The 23,540-nt window shown below is 41.0% G+C and overlaps 1 protein-coding gene across 1 annotated transcript in view; it reads left to right on the forward strand.

The window, feature by feature from the left end:
• The first annotated feature begins 6,660 nt into the window (after positions 1-6,660).
• Positions 6,661-23,540, forward strand: part of LOC149303105 (rho guanine nucleotide exchange factor 28-like) — a 41,423-nt gene continuing 24,543 nt past the window's right edge. The window contains exons 1-5 of the mRNA XM_089481845.1: positions 6,661-6,718; positions 17,177-17,307; positions 17,596-17,891; positions 21,243-21,441; positions 21,965-22,076. Of these exons, the coding sequence (XP_089337971.1) occupies positions 6,661-6,718; positions 17,177-17,307; positions 17,596-17,891; positions 21,243-21,441; positions 21,965-22,076 (796 nt within the window). The remainder of the gene's footprint in view (positions 6,719-17,176; positions 17,308-17,595; positions 17,892-21,242; positions 21,442-21,964; positions 22,077-23,540) is intronic.

Genomic DNA, 23,540 nt, shown 5'->3' on the forward strand with positions numbered 1-23,540 from the left:
ATCAGCAGTAATGGAAGCTCAAACTATGGACAGCTTTTCAAGCAAAGTACATTATCACAATCTTTAAAAAAATATATATCTTGTTAAAGGGGCGCTATCACATTTCAGATTGCCCATTGTCTTAATTTCTCACCCTGTATTAAATTTATAAATCTTTTTTCTACTACTTATTTATGTTTTAATATTGTCAGATGAACAGAACACATACAAATATTTACTGAGCAAAATGTCATTAGGGTGAAGTAGTATCCTTCAACTATCATACTTACTTGAGTTAGGCTTCCAGTGCAATTTTCACTGACTGTTTCCCAGGGGATCATGGGAGATTTGCATACAACATCCTGGGCATGTCTTTGGATGTCAGACATGATTAATATAAATACAAGTCACTTAAAACTGGAAAAAACACGTATTATTTTCGGTGCAGTCTGTCTATAATAAAGCATACACAGTGTACAGGATCATTTTTACGTATTAAAAATTGTTAGCAACTTTTGGGGTTTTAACTGTTATATATTTTTGTGTGAAAAAGAAAGTACATCCTCTTTGAATCCTATTTTTTTTTTTTTTACATATCAGGAAAATTACCTGTTCCTTAGCATGTCTAAAATTAGATAAATACAACCTTAGATGAACAACACATGAGCCAAAATGGAGAAGCCATGTGTGAAAAACTAAGTTCACCTTATAATGAAATAGCTTGTAGAACCACCTTTGGCAGCAGTATCTAGGAAGTCATCGTTTTCTGTATGACTTTCAGTCTCTCACATCATTGGGGAGGAGTTTTGGCCCACTCTTCTTTGCAACGTTGCTTCAGTTGATCAAGGTTTGTGGGCATTTGTAAATGCACAGCTCTCTTAAGGTCCCCCACAGCATTTCAATTGGGTTGAGGTCTGGACTAGAGCCCTGCGCAGGACTGCTTTTTTTAATCCCGCTCCTGCCTGCTCCCGCTGTTTTTAATCCCGCTACCGCTGTTTTTAATCTCGCTCCCGCAATGTGGGTGTTCCGCTCCCGCCACATTTGTGGCCAATCCCGCCCGCTCCTGCCACATTTGTGGCCAATCCCGCCCGCTCCCGCCACATTTGTGGCCAATCACGCCCGTCTCCTTACCTGATTTCCCGCGCAGTCCCGCAAGGCTGCCCTCGAGTTTTTCCCTCACAGCGTCTCTTCTCTTGCTCCGCCTTGTTGCAGGAACAAGGCGGAGTCACAGGAAGTTACGTCACATCACGTGACCCTGCCTTGTTCCTGGGCGGAGCAAGATAGGAGACACTGTAATGGAGCAGCGAGAAGGCAGCCTTGCGGGACTGCGCGGGATTACCGGGACCCGCAGGTACGGTGCCTGACAGCCCACAAGTTTTTTGGCGGGTCCCGTGGGTCCTCTAGTCTGGACCTTGACTGAGCCATTGCAACGCCCAATTTTGTCCAAGCTTTTGGTATACAAATGAGTTCATGGTTTGCAAGATTCCCAGGTCCTGTTGCTGCAAAACAAGTCATCACCCCCCTACCACTATGCTTGACAGTTGGCATGATATGCTGTCCATTATGGCCAAACATCTCTACTTTGGTCTCACTTGTACTATCATGAACTGAGGCCTGTAGAGTCTGGGATGTAACTCTTTGGTTTCTTGCAATTTCTCCGATTATAGCACCGTCTGCACTGGGGTGAATTTGCTGGGATGTCCACTCCAAGAAAGACTGACAACTGTCTTGAATGTTTTCTGCTTTGAATAATGGTTCTCACTGTAGAACGATGGACTTCACATTTTTTGGAAATGGCCTTCCCAGATTGATGGGCAGAAAACATTGCTTCTCTAAGATCATTCCTGATGTCTTTCCTTCTCAGCATCCAGACCAGCAAAAACATTGTCTTTTATAGAAGTGGTCACACTTGCTGATGATCAATTAATTGAATTAAGACATTTTATTATTCGCACCTGTCTGCTACTTAGCATCTCTTATTTCTATGGAAGCAGTACTCATTTTTCACACATGGTGTCATGAACCGGGGGAGCAGGTCTGATAGGAGCCCAGGTGCAGGGGATACGAGGGGCTCTGTCTGTACCCCACGATGCATGATGGCCTGGGGTTGTTACAGACAGGCGCAGGAAATAAACCACAGACAGAAGATCAGGATTAAGAGTTGTATTGTATATGATGGTACAACAATATAAACAAGGAAAGTCACTTGGCATGAAGCCCTCTGGTTGGGGCACACACGGCAGGAAGCCCTCTGGTTGGGGCACACACGGCAGGAAGCCCTCTGGTTGGGGCACACACGCCAGGAAGCCCTCGGGTTGGGGCACACACGCCAGGAAGCCCTCGGGTTGGGGCACACACGCCAGGAAGCCCTCGGGTTGGGGCACACACGGCAGGAAGCCCTCGGGTGGGGGCACACACGGCAGGAAGCCCTCGGGTGGGGGCACACGGCTAGAAGCCCTCTTGCAGGGCACACGGCAGGAAGCCCTCTTGCAGGGCACACGGCAGGAAGTCCTCTTGCAGGGCACACGGCAGGAAGCCCACTTGCAGGGCACACGGCAGGTTGCCCACTTGCAGGGCACACGGCAGGTTGCCCACTTGCAAGGCACTCGACTTGGGAGTCCACTTAGTGGGGTGCTGGCCGCAACTCAGGAACAAAATCAGGAACCAAAGCAGGAACAGATCAGGAACCAAAGCAGGAACAGATCAGGAACCAAACAGGTAGTCCTAAAACGTCAATGTCAAGGCCCAGACTGAAGGGCTGGGCAGGTTTATATAGGCTGGCTTGATCAGGTAATACACTGCAGCTGGACCTGATAATGAGTCTGAGTGGTCCTGAGTGGCAAGGGCGGCCACTAGTGGCTGGAAACGGGAATGAGCAACTCAAAGTTTAAACAAGTCCAGCCAGCGAAGGGTGAACGTTACACATGGCTTCTCCATTTTGGCTTTATTTCTGTTGAATAAATCATGACACAGTGTAATACATCATGTGGTGCTGTTCATCTGAGGTTGTATTACCTCATTTTTAGACCTGCTAAGAACATGCATACATTTTGTAACAAAAATGTAAGACTTGGGTATGTGGACAACATAGTATCTAGAACGCATTGGGCCCCTTGTAGTTCACTGATGCTGGGGCCACTTTTGCTTTACTGTGCTTGTATATGTCAATTGCGCTGATTATTTGCTTTGTTTTTACAGTAGTGATTACTACTGTGCGCTAAATGATAATAAAGAAAATTTTAATAATGGACTCATTTTATTTAGGGAAGGGTGGGCACAGATATGTTAATGGGCTCACATAGCGACCTCCAATAATGGCATACAGGAGAGATACTCTGTTAAAAATTGAACAGGGACAGATAAAATGATTATGCTGGCAATAAGACTGACTATATCATACTGTAATTTGCTGAAAAATAAAATTAAGAGGATCATGCAGTCTGCTCATCTCCCTAATCTGTAACATCCAGATGGGTAAAAGGATTGTTCGTACCATTAGGTACTGCTGGCTATACTTGAGCTGGGTGACAGGCATGTGTTGTATGCAGCTGTGATCTGCCTGTACGCATACATTTACACCCCAGGTATCTCCAGATAAAATACTGCCCCTGTCCCTATAGAAAAAAAAATGTTGGTTAAAGCCTTTCTGAGTGTACTCAAACTATAAAGAGCGTAATGAAAAATGGTCAATGCAAGAGAGCAGGGCTGGGCTAACACAGTTCTAGACGCCTGCCACCTACACCTATAATATCCTCTAGTTTGACCTTTAGCCCTTACTTTTTTGTGTGCTAGAAGCTCCTTGTAAGTCATCTGATGTCATAGGAAAGGCAGAATGCACTCTCATTATGTATCATGGATATGGTTGATAAATATTATTCATTCATGCGTATTGCGAAAACACATTCATATTTTCTTATGCCATAAAAACATTTCCATAGATCACTTTTAACTTATTCCAGTTTTCTGTGCCCTCGTTTAAAACACTTGCCGAGGCGTGGGACATCTAGGAGCCAATTGGTGGCATAGCACATAAGTCTCTGCAGAGAGTTGTTCAGGGATACAGTGTAAGAATGGTGTGCTCCTTGTAAATCACTCACCAAGCTCTATTATGCTCTGCTGCAAGATTACATGGGCACATTAACCCTCTGGGTACCAGGGGGACCAGGCAGCATACTGCATGTTTACACCTTTTGACACTCAAGTGGTTTTACAATTACTGTGTATATTACAGAAAGCGACTGAGCAAGTCTCTACTTCCTTTTAATCAATTTAGTTTTTTGGTGCCTCCGAATCTTCTTGATTGATAAAGACTGATGAGTAAGTGAGTAGCTCCCCCAATCAATTTAATAACTATTTGGTTTCTATGGTTGATTATTTGTGTGCATGATATCTATACATTTATATTTTTGTCATTGTAATTAATTCATAGAGCTTTATGTACTTTGAGCCTCCACATAAAAAATGAGATTTAGATAAACAGCTACAGAAGATGTGGACACATACACTACATATAATCTCTCTATCGCTTTATCACTCCATCTCTCTCTATTTATCATTCTTTCCACATATGTGCACCTGGGGCTCTGAGGAGACATCAAGTCCCATCATCCTATAATCAGGCGGATGGTGATATTCTCTCTGCTTTTTTAGCCTTGCTGTTGGCAGATGTAACTTCCATCTGACTTCAGTGCGATGCAAGCAAACCAGCAAAAATGAAGCTAAAAGCAGAGATCGCCGCTCCTCTCCCAAGCATTGCCACATGTCACTATATTTATTTGCACTGCTTGTTTTCCTCTGTTTACTTGCACACGTATTCCACAGAGCCCAGCTCGGATCAGGCAGTTTCCATTAGCATGGAAATGAAGAGGTGAGTTAATGATTCATTGGCTTGCCGTGACCTTTCAAATACTTGTGGACCATGATGCAGCTCCAGTTTTGGTTCATGTTTTCCCTACATTCTCCCATCTGATTTAATATTTACAGCCTGATCTGTCTACATGCCTGGGCGCCTGAAGAGAGCAAACGTTTACAACTCTCCCTCCCCTGGTTAGAGAGGGCAATCTGATCCAGCCTGTTGATTCCTTTATTCTACATCCTCTTTACCCTTGACTTGCCTTAAAGGAGATCCTGGGTCTTGTTAACATATTTGTGCTTCGGGACTTGCTTATTTTTCAAAACCATAATGGATTCAGACTCGGACTCGCCTTTCAATTACTCCTGGCCATCTTTTCCAAAAATGAGGATTCATAGAAGTTCATCTAAACAAGGTAGAAACAACTTCCTCTGTGACTTTACTAACAGCTCCTTTATCCTTTGCAATGCATTTTTGCTTCCTGGTTCTCCAAGGGTTAAATCTTTAGTCCCGGGAGCACTGCTTGACGCTATTTGTGTCCGATTAAAAGTACATTGTGGCTGGTTGTTTTTCGCTACAGCAAAATGTAATGTCACACAGCTAATTTGCGGATTACCTTGCTCAGGTTTGCTACACATTGCTTCCCTTATTCCTTTGCAGACACCCCGAAAGCACAAGCGTAAGCAATGTGAGCTCAGGCTGTATCTTTGCATCTATGTTACTGCATGTTGTATATTTCTAAAGTGATAATAAGGCATAGCAAACTTCGATCCTGTGCATGTGCCAATCGCACCCGCCACAGACTTCGACAATATTGGAACCTTCTTTCCTAAACACAAAAGCCACCTTGACGTTATGTTACAAGTGGTTGCCATGTGGCAGAATGCAGTAAGATGATCTATTCGTTATTGTTTTGAATACATTCATAGTCCTTTTCGCTACTTTTACTGACACTGTTAATACTTTTTAAGATGTAGGACTGCTTCTTGTATACAGTGCTTTGGCTACAGTTCAGGGCTGGTCCTGCCATAAGGGAAATTTGGGGGGTCCTAAAGCTCACAGCTGGTAGGGGGTTCTGCCATGAGGTGTTCTCTGTCCTTTGTTCAGGGCGCTAGAAACCCTAGTCAGCCATGCTCTAGGAACTTCAGGACATTGCAAATATGACTCACCACAGCTTTGCGCATGATATCTGTAATTTTTTTTTGCTACAGTCTGATGTATATTAATCTGTAACAGCAGAACATGAAACAAATGATTAGTGATTATTTTATTATTTCTATCATTTATTGTATATGACAACTGTTCTAGGGTTTGGGATTATAATTACCCATCTTTTATCTCATCTTAGGTTTTTTACAGCCTACGTCATTCTATCTAGCTCCATTCACTGATCCAGGAGTTTGCAACTAAGTTTGACACACTATTTTCTATGCATTATGAAGGGTCAGCCCCGTTTGAGCTTTTCATACATGAAATGTTGAGTTGACCAGGCATAATGCATAGCTGATGAGGGACATTTCTTTAAATTTGACAATGGACTACCTCGGCCCTTTCTTAAGGGCGGCCCTAATGGATGGTAAAGTCAGTAACTTGAATTTTTATTGTCTATAGTAGCGCTCTCCTGACTATTCAGAATCTTAGGTTTAATATCATTATTTGTTTTTTCCCACAGAAAAAAAATATTGTTTATTGCTCCTTTAATAAGGCCAGCTCATCCTGAATGTTACGCAGGTCTACTGGAAGTTAAGCGGTTAATCGTAGTCCATCTGTTGTAGAGATGTAATTATGCATAATGTAAGAGAATGCAGGAAACCTCTCTCACCATAACGATGGATAATCATTATTACAGCCTGTGCTGCAGAAACAGCCCGATTGATTGTCGGATAGGTAATGGTGATGAGCAAGCGGATCGCTGCATCCAAAATACTCAAATCGTTTGGGGTAGTGAAGTTGGCTCTGGGCATGGAAGTGTTAACCGTGAAGCTATTCTGTTAAAGATGTGCCAGATGTTTTGTGGATTTCTATCGTTTTATGTGCTTGCGTCATCCGTTGTAGTTCTTGTGGCAGAATGCTGGTGGAATCATTCACATTGTTTCTAACACACAAATAGAAATACAAATGAATAAACGGCTCTGAAATGGTCCATGCCAAAAAAAAAGATTTAACTGGAAATTTAAAGGTCATCAAAGCATTTTTTGCTATGCTTTATTGTAATTGCTTCATTCTGTCCCACAAAGTTAAAGTGGACAGCTTGTCCATAAATCTGTGCTAGTTATACAAAGCACAAGTTATATATTACTTTGAAAATCAGTCTGTCCCCCTTCGGCCCAATTTTGGCTCCACTGATTAGATGCTTAAAGCTCAGTTAGTGGCAGGAAAGTGTTCCCTTTGGCTCAATGGGAGCTCTTTCTGATGCTGTGGTGATAAGACTACTTTTAAGCATAACCCAAAGACCCGAAAGAGGGTGTTTTGATTGTAGTAAATGTAGCCCAATATAACACTGCTGTTCCCACCCAGGCCAGACAGGGAATGGTTAAGTGTCCCTGGCACTTTCATACCATACTTTTTATACTAACGGAACATGTGGCCTGGGAAATCCACACGCTGCAGGACCCGGTTTCCGATCACATACGGATGGGATCTTACCAGCCAACAGGGCCAGTCTGGGTCTGGCTCCTGGGATCCTGTAGTTGCACTGTGCATTTTAGCCCAAAGTCCTCTAAACCGGATGGGAAGATCTGTTGGACGGCCCCAAGCTGAAATGACTTAAATGGGAGTTATGGAAAAATAAATATTTTTTCTCTCAGCGTAAGGTACAGCGTTGTATGCAGTAATGTAGGGCAGGGGGCTGGAAAGTAAAGTTTATTGTTTTGAGTAAGTTTGCAAACCTGGAGGTTGTGTGAAATTTGTGATATTTGTGGCAGACCTAATGCAGCCCCGCTTATTTTAAGAAGACTTTTACACAGGTGGGCTTTAATTAGGACCTCTTGTGCTCTTGTGCTGATTAAAGCAGACCCGTCACTTACTCTATACTCATGTAATTGTTTTCATTTTATAATAAGAAATACATGTGTGTTTGAAACCTACCAGCTGTGTATATGGTGGGGAAAGGTATCTTAACTTTCTTTTATCAGGGTCTGCAAGATTTATGCTCTACGAACGTGAAGCCATAATAATTCGTCCTGGCGGACCATTGCTTAATGACACAGGAAGTATAATTACGTCCAGTAGAGATGTTCTTATATATGAATCAACATCAGAGTGTCAGCTACATAGTGTTAAGCCATGTCTACTATGGGCTTACACATACACAACTGTTGCATTATCACTGGCAAGATCTTCACAGAAGGATCCATGCCTAGCGCCTGTTAACCCAAAACAACTCAGATTTCCTTATCACCATTGTGCAAGCAACAGAACTGCAAAATACAGTATCTGGATATCTTGGTGTATATTATTACTATTATTTATTGTTTTATATAGCGCCATCATGTTCCCCAGCGACGTACAATGGAATATGTTCCACTTGTAAACCTTACCTTGCACTCCCCTCCATTGTGATAGAGCTACAGAATCTGCCAGTGCTCTATAAATAAAATGTAATGAAAAAACACATACCTAAGGAAAGGTGTGGAGAATGTGCGTGCATGCGCTACTTTACCTCTGCAGCAGTCACAGTTACTCAGACTCTGTCCTTGAACTTATACAGCGCTTGGCAATTGCAGCCCTGTCCCTGGCATTCACTAGTGCTAAATAAAGGGGAATATATTTCACTAATTAAAACTACCTATAGGTTGTGTCTTTTGTTTGGCATTTACAGATATTTAAGTTAAATGTTAAGTTCATATAAGCTGAGATCTGGGTCTCAGAGAGGTCAGGACATCAGTATCTGGTTACTTTCCTGAGTGAGACGATCATCAACCATCAGCAACATTAACAATAGGTACATAATGGGGACCTACAACCATGCAGCTCCTCGAAAAAAGGGGTTATGATGATACCTTTCCCCATGTTATACGCTTAAAGTAGGTTTTTCATATACATTATTATTATTATTTGTTTTATATAGTGCCATCATGTTCTGCTATTTCAATCAGTAAATTGATGGGTTTATTTAGTTAATAGAGCTTCAATATTAGATTTGAAAAAAGCAAGAGATCTGCCTTAATCTGATGTGTTTTGGCTCATCCAATGGGATGCCAGTGTTTTGGAAAACCGAGTAAACGACTCAAGCAAACTTGTTCCGTGTTTTCAAAATCATACTAGTTACCCTTACCTGAATTTACATGCCTTTATATGATTGTGATTAGATAATGTGAGCGAAAAATCATTAATTAGATACTTCACTATGTGCAGTGCATGGGTCCATTAATCATTAACCTCCATTCGCACTCCAGGGGGTAATGCTTTTTTTGGATGAACCTTAAGAATTAAATCAGTTGTGCCGGGTCTGTTAATCTGTGTGCTTTGGTACTTAATAAATAAATAAATAATAAACTTTACGACCTCAAATATTTTTCTACAGGCACACAATTAGGGCTGCAACAACTAATCGATAAAATCGATAATAATCGATAATGAAAATCGTTGCCAACGAATTTCATTATCGATTAGTTGAATCGATTTTTATCGATTATTAAATGAGGGTTTTTTCAGAGCAAACGCTCTGAAAAATACCCCTCATTATATAAACCGTTTCAGTGACTCACAGCAGCAGCTCCTACTTACCAGTCCCTCCCTGTAATCACTGTGACAACTGGCCCCGCCCCCTTCCTTCTCCCAGAAGGCCAGAACCACATGGCTGTGACACTCATCTAACTGTAAGTATAAAATTAATATTTGGGCTACTGAAAGTTAGGGGAGGTGGGAGTAAATTTAGGGGCTGTTATGGTTAATGGGGTGTTTAGGGTTCATTTAGGGGCAGTTATGGTTAATGGGGTGTTTAGGGTTAATTTAGGGGCAGCTATGGTTAATGGTGTGTTTAGGGTTAATTTAGGAGCAGCTATGGTTAATGGGGTGTTTAGGGTTAATTTAATGATGAGGACTGAGGGTTAATTTTATTAATTTATTAAAGTTAACTTAAGGTGCAGTTAGAGATAAAGGGGGGCAAACTAAGGGGAATCTAAATCCTGGGGGCAGTGAAGATTAACCCAGTACTTATTTATAAAAGTATGGTCTGTGACTCTATGGGGGGACTATGAGATATCTGGGGGGTATAAGGCATATCTGGGGAGGACGGAGTGACATATCTGGGGGTATAAGGCATATGGGGTATTTAAGGCATATGTGGGGAGGGCAGTGTGGCATGTCTGGGGAGGACAGAGTGGTGTATCAGGGTGTATAAGGCAGATCTGGGGCCACAGTGGCATATCTGGGGGTAGAGTGGAGTGGCATATGTGGGGAGGGCAGTGTGGCATGTCTGGGGAGGATGGAGTGGTGTATCGGGGTATAAGGTGTATCAGGCACAGTGGCATATGTGGGAGGCAGCGTGGAGTGGCATATGTGGGAGGCAGCGTGGAGTGGCATATGTGGGAGGCAGCGTGGAGTGGCATATGTGGGAGGCAGCGTGGAGTGGCATATGTGGGAGGCAGCGTGGAGTGGCTTATGTGGGAGGCAGCGTGGAGTGGCATATGTGGGAGGCAGAGTGGAGTGGCATATGTGGGAGGCAGCGTGGAGTGGTATATGTGGGAGGCAGAGTGGAGTGGTATATGTGGGGGGCAGCGTGGAGTGGCATGTCTGGGAGGCAGCGTGGCATGTCTGGGAGGCAGCGTGGAAAGCCTGGGCTCAAACGTGCATAAATTGGGGGGGGGCTGGTTGCGAAATAAAGTCAAGAAATGCATTTTATCAAAGTTTTTTTATTATGCTGTTTGTATTTAATATAATTTGTTTATTACATTATTTTAAATAAATGAAATTTACATTCATTTTTTTTATCCGATTAATCGAAAAAATAATCGGCCAACTAATCGATTATGAAAATAATCGTTAGTTGCAGCCCTACACACAATATTTTTTTTTAAAATGTGTGCTACAACTGAAAAATACAAAGCAGGCGATCTAATAATAGTCTAGCCCCCCAAATTGCATATTTATTTCTTCATCTTGCTTGGCTGTGAATGCATTTTAATGCATGAAAATTAGCATTCTTTAGTTATTCAAGTTAGAACACGGACTTCATTCTGATTAAGCTCCTCCCCCAGCTGCCTCCACTGTAAGCAGGAAGTGTAGGCAGGAAGTATAATTCCCGCACATCAATCAATCCCATATGCTGTATTAAAACATGTTAAATGTTTCTGCTGCAGCCAAGCGTGTAAATATAAATGCTTTCTGGTTACAGTAGAGGCGTCGGTGGAAAAGTTAAGTGAGACGGAAGTCTTGTTTTCTAATTCAGTAACCAAACAATGACTGCACCAGTTTGCATGCAGTAAAATGCATTGGCGCCCGTGCAAAATGTACATTAATACGCATTAATGAATATAGTGTTGGAGCGGATCCTTATTATTATTCCGAGCAATTCACATTTTTGTGATTGTGGCTACAAAATAAAATGTTGAAGGATTAAACCAAGAACACCCAATCAGGGATCCATTCATAAATCAATATTCTAGTGCAAAGTGCTAAATGTAGTGCAGTTAAAAAGAAAATTCTGTTTCTACCATAATAGCGCTGTATTTAGCCCTTTGAACCTGGTTATGAATATGGCCCAAGAGTTTTGGGGCAAAGAATTACTGTAAAAGCCACCATCATGAACACTGTGTTGTTTAAGCGAGCAGGACATGTCCAACACTGCTCTTCTGCCTGGAAAAAGGGGAAAGTGGTGGGTGTGTGTGTGGGTGTGTATGTATGTATGTATGTATATATATATATATATACCGTATTGGCTCGGATATAGGCCGCCCCCGTGTATAGGCCGCACCCTAAAAGTTTGGTGCTTTTTTAAAGAAAATTTTTTAATAGACATGCTGCCACTCTGTCTCCCCCCCCCCGCGATATGCTGCCACTCTCCACCACCCGAGATATGCTGCCACTCTGTCCCCCCCGAGATATGCTGCCAATGCCCCCCCCGAGATATGCTGCCACTGTCCTCCCCCTGAGATATGCTGCCACTGTCCCCCCCGAGATATGCTGCCACTGTCCCCCCCAAGATATGCTGCCACTGTCCTCCCCCCCGAGATATGCTGCCACTGTCCTCCTCCCCCCGAGATATGCTGCCACTGTCCTCCCCCTGAGATATGCTGCCACTGTCCCCCCCGAGATATGCTGCCACTGTCCCCCCCAAGATATGCTGCCACTGTCCTCCCCCCTGAGATATGCTGCCACTGTCCTCCTCCCCCCGAGATATGCTGCCACTCTGCCCCCCCCCGACTTACCAGAGCAGACTCCCCGGTGTCTTGCGGGGCCGGCGGGGGACATCTATGCAATACGCGTATACAACTTCCGGTGCCGGGACTCAGCGGATGTGCCGGCACCGGAAGTTGTATACGCGTATTGCGTAGGTGTCCCCCGCCGGCCCCGCAAGACACCGGGGAGTCTGCTCTGGTAAGTCTTGGGGGCAGAGGTAAAACGCATCGTGCGGACGTTCACCGCTGCCGGTGACCGTCCTCACGATGCGCTTAGACAATCTCCCGTGCCAGCACTCCCCCCGTGGGAAGTGCTGGCAGGGGAGGCTGTCTGAGCGTATCAGAGAGTAGGATACGGGTCCCCTGCCCCGCTGCGGGGATCTGTATCCTAACCCTGCTGCCTGCCCGGCGCCCGGAACTGCATGTCCCGGGTGTCGGGCGCTAGACCCCGAATATAGGCCGCACCCCCACTTTAAAGACTTAAAGTGGGGGGGAAAAGTGCGGCCTATATTCGAGCCGATACGGTGTGTATATATATATATATAATTAGTAGAAGCAAATTCTTTGTAAAATGTCTCATAAGAAGGTTGGGAATGATCGACCCAGGGGCCAGGGGGCAAGGCTAGCTAAATGCCAAAGCAGAAATTCCCTATGGGGAATTGCATAGAAATGACATGCTTGCTCTACATGAAATAACAGTTAAAGCCCATTACATTACAAGTATCCAGACCGATGATGTATGTATTTGATATGATTTATAAATGGTGAAGAGATGTGTCTCTCCCATGGAACATGATTAATGGGGTTCCCCTGCAAGACAGGGGCTGTCGAGGGGCCCTGTGTGACAGCCATAGCTTTCTCTTCTCCATATCTTTGTTTTACTCTCTCCCAGCATTATTATCCCCATGTATCTTTACTAGTATTCAAAATATGGGGCCACTTTCATCTGTAATGTTTAATACATAATGTTATTTATAGTAATAACTTTGTGTGGTCCGGTTTTGCTGCCATTGAAGAACGCTCTCACTTGACATCTCCATTACCGCTGAGAAAGTAACACCCCGGTGGTACAGCTAATCCCTATGCAGGTTCTATTTATTGAAGATGAGGCAATACTGAACACATAGTTTCCTAGTAACTCATTCATGGTAAATTTACAACAGCAATACAAATCCACATCCATTCTCAAAATCCCAACATTGTGGGATTTAAGCCTGTTCTGTTCTTATTTGCTTTTATCCATGGACATAATGAGGCAAATGCTGCAGTTTCTACACGTAGGAGACCACTGAATCAATGTAACACTTTTACAATTAAATATAGTGTTACACATGTCATTCTTAGTACTTCTTGGTGCCGAAACCCATCCCAGAAATAATTCCGTAATTGTTACTTGATCCAAACTTTTTACCAGAACACTTAATTGTCATGTAATACAAAAACAAACACTGAAAAGTCAACTATTGACAAAGATTTAGCTTATTAGCTAGGCAGGCCTCGTGGAAAATTGTCTAACTATGGATCAACCTATCATTTTTTGAGGGTGCACCAGAAGATCACGGACACCATGAACAACCTGACAATGGCTCATCAGATGTGATGTCAGTAGCTTTTTAAAAGATTTGGGCTTCCTGGCTTTCTAATTCCACTTTTTACCTAAAACCATTTTAATTACTTGATTCTTATTGGTTTGTTTTTCTTTCTTCTGTTCACCTTAACATGGAAACATAGCTTTGACAACCAATAAGAACTATTTGGCCTGCTTAGTCTGCACATTTTTCACGATGTAAAGACTCCGACCTTAATCAGTCATTGGTCTTGTCATAGATTAAGGATGTCTGTCCCATGTATGCTTAAATTCTCTTTATTATTATCCGTTACCACTGTTCCATTTATCTACAACTCTATCAGTAAAGTAAAACTGTCTTACATTATCTCTAATCTTCTGACCTTGTAATTTTAGATAAATGTTTCTAGCTCATTATACCTCTCTCTTCTTTCCTCCAAGATTCTTCTTCTTTCCATCGTACGTTCTCCTAATTGTTTGCTTATAATCTTTTTTTTTTTTTTCCATTCTTCCTTTTTATGTTAAGAATGTACTTATTTGCTCTGGTTGGATGTAAAAATACATTATATGGAGTGGTTGTTTTAAATTATTTATTTCTATACAATGTTTTTCCATAAATAAAATATGTTTAAGAAAAGGTTGCTGTTTTTTAAGTTATTAAAATCTCAAAGAATAAAAACTGCCAGTGCTAAGGTTAATGCTAAGTACTAGAAAGCTGGGTTACTCTTCTGTCTAAGCAGAACACAACCTTTATGTTCTTATGTCATTGCCATCATTTTTGATGCTATATACATTTGCATACAGACATGTTTTATGATTGGTACAGTTGTACAGAAGACAGTGTTGTAATTGGTAATGACAGGGTTACAGTTTTCTTTAATTCTTTTACCCTGTCCCATTCCTTTCTCTATTCTTTTGTTTGAAAAGTTAAATTTAATCTTGCAGACATGACACACAGAGTAGGTATACTGGATTAACGATTATTGTGGATGAATTGTGGTTTGGATGCTTGCCTATTGTCAGCTGAGAAATGCAGTAATCTCCCCAAAAATGCACAGCCTGTTGTATCATGTTGCTGGCTGAAAATATCTGGGTAGTCCCGAAGCTTCTCCACCCTGATCACACAACGTTCAGGAGACAGATTTGGCTGGTCTGTGTTGTCCTTGGATTACACTACTTTGATTGTTTGTTTTATATGTGCGGTGATCACGTGTCGGATATAGATAGATATATATCTGACAAGTGGGTGTGTGTATGTATATATATATATATATATATATATATATATATATATATAGAGAGAGAGAGAGAGAGAGATAGATGTATGTATGTATAGATATATATAATGTATATGTATTTTTTATTAATGTGCTAAACGAATTGGACAAGAGAAGAAGTCCTGATGTTAAACAAAAAAAGTACCTTCCATATCTGGATAATGTCGCGTTTTTTGGCATTCAGAGTGGAATAAAAATTCTGGCTTATACTGGAGAGAGTTTTATTTTTGCTGATGGAAATATCTTCTTTTTATTTATTATTATTATTTTATTGGACACTCGCAATGTGTCAGGATGCACCGATGGTTAAAATCTTCTACAGCTGCTGAGACGATAGAAACCAATGGTAGCTTTCTCAAATGGATCAAAAGAAAAGACATTCGTTGTATTGATATATGACCCACGGTGACATGTTTAACACTCACGCCATTGCTTTGTTTAATGTGCAATGTATGGACTGTCTTGTGTTTTATATTGAAACTGTAACATTGTTTACATTATAGCAATTTGTATGTATGTATGTGTGTATATATATATATATATATATATATATATATATATATATGTTGTCTTAAAGTGTTGGAAAACGTATGTGAACCCTTAGGCTATTTACTTCAACAAAAGCTACTTGGAGTCAGGAGTTAGCAAACCTGTGGAGTTCAATCAGAGCTACTTTGACATAAAAAAAAATGCGAAATTTGGGGTTTGCTACTTTCAAGAAGCATCTGCTGATTTGAGCCATGCCTCACAGATAAGAAAACATGTGCACTATGTATGGTGTAAATAGTGCACTGCATACCCACGTGAAAACATCATCCAAACAGTGAAGTATGGTGAATGGAACGTCATGATTTAGGGTTGCTTTGCTGCCTCGGGGCCTGGACAGCTTGTCATCATCGAGGGGAAAATGAATTCCCAAATTTATCAAGGTATAAGGTTTCAGCTAAAGGTCTGTAGAAGTTGTGTAAGGACAATGACCATGAAACATCAAAGTAAATCTACTACAGGATGGTTTAAAAAAACATAATTGGTGTTGTTATTAGCTTAAGCATCTTGTGACTTAGATGTAGATTATATCGCATTTTCTGAACAATTAATGCAGAAAACCAGATACCGTTTCTCTTTTAATGAGATATTTTTTCACAGTCCTTCTTAGGGTGAGGTAGCGAGAATTAAACGTATTTCAATACAGGAAGCCAGTCACATTATTTGAATAAAATATTTTTTGTTAGCGGCGTTGGTTATGGTACTGGCCTTTAATTTTTTATGAGGCTTTGTGGAGAAGAATTTGTTGTTCATGTTATTCAGTATAATGCACATTTTCCCATCTTTTTATACACATTACTGTAACCTGTGATACAGTTACCCACCCAGAGAGAAATGAAAGGACGTCTTGTGATTTGATCCCCAAAGAGGGACTTCACTTCCTAAATGACTACTTTTGGGAAATAATCTGGCCATCAGCTGAAGCGAAGCTGGGCCATGCAGCAAGACAATGATCCAAAACACATAAGCAACGCTACATGGAAGTGTTTGAAGAACAATACGTTAAACACTTTGGAATGGCCCAGTCAAAGTCTATGTCTTGTTGATTTGTTGTCAAGATCTGAAATTAGCAGCCCATGCTGGAGAACTCTAAAAATTTCAATTGAACGGGGCACACGCGGCTTTGTCACACACAGGCTAAATGGCCTAAGTATCAAACTTTTGTGTTTTCATAACTCAAGTTCCTTTTGGCTGAGGATCTAATTACTTCAGTGCCTAAAATGTGCAACAATGCAGAAAATGAGACTTGGACATATACTTCTTGGCACGGTTGTAGTTCTGTATTGAAGTTATCTGAATGTGACACTTCCAGTTTGAGTGGTTCGTGACATCTGATTAAGTGTACACTTCTGTAAAATGTCATTGCTTCTAATGATGGAGCAATGTTGTGAGGCAGCATGATAGACCCAAAACATTGGGGTCATGTATAAGGTGCATTTCTGATGTGAAATCATACAAGTGGGGGGGGGGGGGGACAGCTGAAAACATAGTGTTTGAGATGAAGGTGAATGCTGCTCGATTTATGCAAAGCTGTACCAGGATAGTTAATTGGGAGAGCCGGTAAATATATGATGGCGCATTTTATCTTATCCCATGTTCTTGTTTTTACTCCTAGATAAAAGACATTATTCAATAGATGGCCTCAGAAAACTGAAAAATCCACCCACCTTTCTTGCTGCAGCGAGACTTTCTGCCATGCTGAATGGAAGCGATGAAGTTTATGCGAACTGTATGGTTGTAGATGAAGTAAGTCATCCTTTTGCCCACAAATTCAAGAATGTCTAGTCACACATGTCTATTCTAATCTGAATGTTATGCAATGTTAGTTTTACCTTACTTGGGAGGGTGTAAGATAAGTGGAACAGCCCTCCAGCAGATGTGGTAGAGGTTCAGCATAATCATATATATTACAGTGCTTATCAAACTAGTGAAGATTCACATGCATAGGAAGCTGTTGTATTAAATTATAAGTATGCTGATGTTTGATTTGTTGTTTGCTCTTCTGGTAACACATTTACATATTTTTGTTCACAGGTGAGTGATTCAGATATCAGCTACAATAACCTGGGTAATGCCGACGCTAATCTTTCACACGGAGACCAGCTAAACTCCACCCCAGCTTCTGAAAACTCATCTAAAACGCTTAATTACAAGGTTGGGTCACCTCCTGGGAGTAACCATGCTGAAATAAACAATACAGATAATGCAGACTCACCTGCGTACTTTTCATCATCCAAGTGGACTCCTCCGGGGGGCAAATACCGGCAGTGCAGGACAATTGGATATGGTACTGAAAGAAATTCCCCCCGTTCCACCATAAAGAAGAGAAGGTAAGAGACATCTTAGTACACTTCATAGCCTCTGTGCCCCAAATGTGTGTATGTAATGGGGAATACAAAATTCATATTAGAAACTCGGCTATACCATGGGCATAACATCCCCTACTCTAAATGTGCTGCTTATTGTTGATTGGTTCAGACATTTATAGGGGTGGGGTTAAGAGAAGAGATATAACTTGTGAATATGATATCAGATGCTAGTTCTGCCACTTTTAGACACAGATCTCATCTTCCCTATGGTAAGATGTTTTAGAGCGTTAGGACTACAATTACCTCCTAAGAGAAGTGGCTCAAATGACCACAAGGACTTAATTGGTGGGTCCTTAGTATTTTGGACTTAAAACTGAACAATAATGATAGAAATCCCAGAAGAGCTATCTTGACCCTGCTGGGATTACGGATGACCCCCCTTCCCTTGCTGGTCGATCACTGGTTCTGCGATTAGGAGTACAGGGCTAGAGAGGTCTGCTTCGTAATCTGAGTGATCGGCTTTAGCGAAGATCAAAGTGAGGAGACAAAAATAATTTAAGCATTAAAAATAAAGGTGTGATGTCACCATAACATCAAAAGTGGTATTTAGTTAAAAATATATCCTTAAGGTCTATAAAGGTGAAAAATAAATATCTAAGCATTAAAAATGTTTGTCCTTGAAACAAACAATATATAATTTATTTGGGTACACTAAACATGGAAAATGTGAACATGATCATTAAGTTAAAATAGGGAAAAAAACCCCAAATAAACCATAGGATAGGACATATTGCTGTAACTTGTTCCATATGCCTGCTTGCACAGGGCAACTCGCAAGGCCAGCAAGTTGAACTCCATTTCACTTTGATAGGAGCTCTAGCTTGCATTCACGCTACAGGACATGTACTGAAGCAAGCACTGGAGAAATCAAATTTTCTTATTCCTGCCAAAAAAAAAATTGCTTGCATCAATTACCATGCTGTAAAACACAGCGGAGTGCAAGCAACCTCCTAACCTTCTGTGAGCTTGCAAGAGCTCAGCCCCCTTCTCCTCTTGTATCAGAATGCTTGTTACGGTTATTAGCAATATTGTATATTCTCAGTTTTAATACTATTGTTAATTTTCACATCTGTTGGTACGGAATCTGTTTGTGCGCTAAAAATCAAATGTATTGTAGTACGTGACTAGACTGTCCCTTTAGATCAAGCCATTTTTCCCGATATAGCTAAAAGCTCAAACACTTAGCCCATTGTTCCTTATCAACATTAAACTGCAGATGCCACGCTCTCGGTCATTCTTCTAATTTACTTAAATAATTTGCCATTTGTCTTGTTCTACCAGGAATGCCTACCCTGCTGTGTTTTTTTTGTATCATCTACAAAAAGACAGCCCTCACCATTAAGACCACTTAATATCACTAATAAAAAATATTAAAAAGAAGAGGTCCCAATACTGATCTCTGAGGTACCCCACTAGTGACAAGTCCTTCCTGCAATTTATTTATACATTTTGCAGTGTGTTGAATGCCTTCAGATCCAGATAGTATATAGTTACTGCTCCCCCTGGTCCATTGTTTTAGTTACCTAGTCAAAAAAACAAATGACTGTTGTCTCTTGCTCAAGCGTTTGAGGTGGTCTGTGGACATGTGTTTTGACTTCAGGAAGTATGCTTCGGATCATGTCACAAACTTTGATCTCTGAGATCCTAGTAATGTTCCTGTTCCTCCTTTTATCAAATCCAGATGCTTAATAACTGCATTACAAACCTTCCTATGCCATGTGTCACAGATGGCGTAGATAAATTGCATAGCTGTGTGTGTGTTTAGCGTTCGGAGAAACTTGGACACGTCCTATGTATTAATCCGAGTGCTGCCAGGCTAAGAAAGGAATCCCTGCCACTTGATCTTTATGCTCATAATGATATAGAAATGGCGCTTTAATGCACATCCAAAATCTATATGAGAAAGAAAATAAAAGATGCTGAACTGCTTCTGTTTGCTGGGAGCTGTCCTAGCGTAACTCTCTAAAAAAGTCCCCCAAGACCCGTTACAAACATTCCTGGAAGATTGAGTCTATAAGTGAGGCTGATACCCTTTTTGGGCCAACATCGATAAATATGTAAAGTTACATACATTTTCAGGACCTTAGATGTTGTTTTTTCTGTGTTGGACCAATTAAAGTTCTTCATTTTGAGTATAAGAGGTCATCTTCTCTTGGACCAATATGGAAATATTCATTTACATTCCATGCGGCGACTTTCCGCTTTCTGCATTAAATAATGCAGAGCAGATCTTTAGCTTTCCCCAAATCCCTATATTTTACAGCTGATTACACTACAGTTTACAGAAAGCAATATGTATTTACTAAAACCCACCTAATGTGCATACAGTGGGGAAAAGTGTCTTAGCTTCCTCTTCCATCCTTGGGATATGTATGAGTATTCCTGATTGCTGATTGTGGTTGATTAGTTCAGGCAGCCTTTGTTAAGCTGGGAATAGACAGAAGATCGCATAATGCAATTGTGTTTACTTAATTGTCCTTTAAACATATAACATGTGTCAAATATATTCATTTGTAACTTACTAGTTAGGCGAAATAACAAATTTTATAACAATTATTACACCAACATTTGAGTATTTTTATGCTAATGAAAGGGCTGTTTAGAAGAATGCTAAGTAGCTCGGGGACGGCAAAAAGGCAAATGCATATTTGGAAGGGAGGAAAAAGAAACATGTAAAGGTGACACTCGGCTATCGAATGCATTAAAGTACATATAATGTCTGGCGGGTCCTTTTTAATTGATTCAGATGCGTTGAAAGGAAAACGAATAACCCTGTTGTCTCATCCTGTCCTTTTTTATATTGTTTATATTCCTCATTTAGGGCAATTCTAAGAGCATCTGCCTTTTAGTTATTCTGCACACCTTGATATAAAGCAGTCCTGCTTCGCCCTCTCCGTATAGTTTATCCGCAGCTTCTGCTGATGTGTTTGAATGAGTTCCCTAGTGTATTAATTCATACTGGCGGTCAAATCCAGATGCTTTTGTACGTGGATATTAAAGCAGATGATCTAATTCTTGGCGGTGATTGTAGGTAATGACCAAATCTCATGTAGTTATCAGTGTTGTCGTTACTGGAAATTGGCAACTATGGGAAAAAACAAACCTAGTACCCAGATACATCTTCAATCACCCCCACCATTCATGTAGTATCTATAATACATTAGTCTCTAATACATTTAGATCCTCTGATGGCCTGCAAAACAACCTTTTTTCTTAATGATATGGATAACTGCTCTTTAACAACTTCCTTACACCATTTACAGATTAAATGTATTATATGTGTGAGTCTGGACACCTATTTTCTTTTCATAGCTCAAGTCTTGATGGCCTTGAGGCTGACAGCGAGGACGAGGAATCGTACCCTCGTAACCACAGCCCTAAATCTTCCGTTCAAGAGGATTCATCAGGGCTTTTGGGAAACAGTGGTGATGAACTCGACTCTCCAGAGACAAACGCTGAACGGAATTTCCACGTCCGAGGATCAGAGACACTGCCTCTTTCTCAAGGAAAGGTACCTTCTGATGCATTCGCTTCTCTTGCGCAGACCGAGATTTATATCTTACGTTGGTCTCCGTTTCAAGCAGCAATCTTAAACTCATAGTCTGTTTTATGATGATTTTTCATAGCTGTAATATTACACCTTTAGGGTAATTACTACTCTCTGGGGAAGCGGATGTGTGGGCTGAGGAGAAAGGAATGAATTTAAAACAAGGCATGAATATACTGCTTTTATGTTACATCTCAGCTTCCCTGGGAATAGCGCTTTGCTTTTACAGGATCTCCACTATAGCTAGTTTTAATAAATATATTTAAAAAATTAATAAATAATGTTTTATGAAATAAATGCCAAACGTTTGACATCATACTTCATATGTCTTGTTTTTGAATATTATTCTTGTTGGCAGCGTAACGTTGATCTTGTCCAGAAATATTAAAGAAAAAAGTACATGGCAGAAAAAAACATAATAATTTGTTGCCTTCTCAAAAAAAAAATGAAAAAAATAGTTTCATACATAGCACAATTATTTCCCCAGGATCCGCTTGCCACAGGTCTGAGATTTCGCTCTTACTCCTGTTCATCACCTAAACTTTTTCTTGCAAAACCTCGCTTGACACGTGACCTTTCCATCGGCGATCCCTCTGAAGGCAAGTATTTCTTCTGTAAAACTTAGAGGCAATAACATGCTTTGTTTCAGTGATCGCTGAACTCTACTTTTCAGTTCTGTGGACATGCACCTCGTTTTAAAGTACTAAATCTACTTTAATTACACATCACGGTTTCACCTGCATGCCTTCTGCACCAATAATTTTTAATGATCAATTACATTTCCTTGGCAAACCATTCTCAGCTATAAATGTTAAAACAGCACTTAAAGTTCCAGTTATGTCATTTAATCTGTGGAAGCCAACTGGTTTTAATGGGCTCCAGCTTTTCTTGAAGACTTCAGGGTCAGAGAAGATGTATAAAATTGGCATTGCGTAGGTTGTGGTGCCAGCCGTCTCCTGCTGACACTTGGTTGACAGTGCCCTCCACATAAGGTGCATTGAGGATGTCTATTGACCACAAGCTGAGACAACTATCTTTTGCTCCGTTGACTCCCCTTCAAGAAATCCACATGGATTTTTATGTATTTAAGATATATTGGTAAAATCACCAAAGACATAGTTGCAGCTTCCATAACTCTTCGAGTTTAGCTGGTTACCAAGCCTCGAAGACTGCCTCGATCGGCTCTACTCACCACCTTCTCCCCCATAAGAAAGAAGAAGAAGAGATAGCTCAGGAGGGCTAGCCCTAGGAAGTTCCCTGGTATACCTGTCTCCAGCACTAGACAGTTAACCTTACATGTAGACTATATGGCCGAGATAGACACCCTTCAGTTAATAAAGTGACAGGTCCATTGTATGTAACCGCTTTGCTAATTATGAGCCCCATTTTGAAACGCATTTGCTTTAAGAATTTATTCCTGCTCTCAGATGGAGGTTTCGGCGTCAGTGGCCGCTCACTACTTCAGGCACTTTCATTGTCTAAATCAGTGTCTCTTCTTCAGCATGGTAGTAAGTACAGTAGCGGTGCTATGAAATCTTCAGACTGTATGTCGCATGAGTTTCTCTCTTTGCAAATAATCAAAGGAATTCATTAAGGTGTCTCCACGCCTCCGTAAATGATACTTGTTTAGTGTGTATAAAAAATATACATTCTTTTTACCAGGAAGCACAAAATACATGCGACCTTGTTAGCGGTGTTTTAATATTCATTCAGAAATGTCTTGGTAGCGCAATGGCTGCTGTTTTTAGGGGCTGTGGACATGACCTCACGAATTCCTCTATTCACTCTCTTGGTGGTGGGTTACCCTTATACATACGTTACAAAAATTAAGATCTGAGCCTCCGTTTAGCTTGTTTTGTATGGGTCTTGCAAGAATCATGGTTTGAATATTTGTATACAGTACGTAATACTGCATATATTCATGACTTTTACTGATTACTGTGTTCCGCAATGCATCAGAAGTGAGAGAAATTGCGAGTAAACTGCGCACTGTGATGTTTTGAAAACTCCTAGAATCCATCCATGAAGAACGCGTTGAGAGGACAGCCCGGTACACAACATCA

Source organism: Sceloporus occidentalis, unplaced genomic scaffold (assembly GCF_023333645.1).
Source record: "Sceloporus occidentalis isolate IW3139 unplaced genomic scaffold, rSceOcc1.0.p SCAF_16, whole genome shotgun sequence".
Classification (NCBI taxonomy): Eukaryota; Metazoa; Chordata; class Lepidosauria; order Squamata; family Phrynosomatidae; genus Sceloporus; species Sceloporus occidentalis.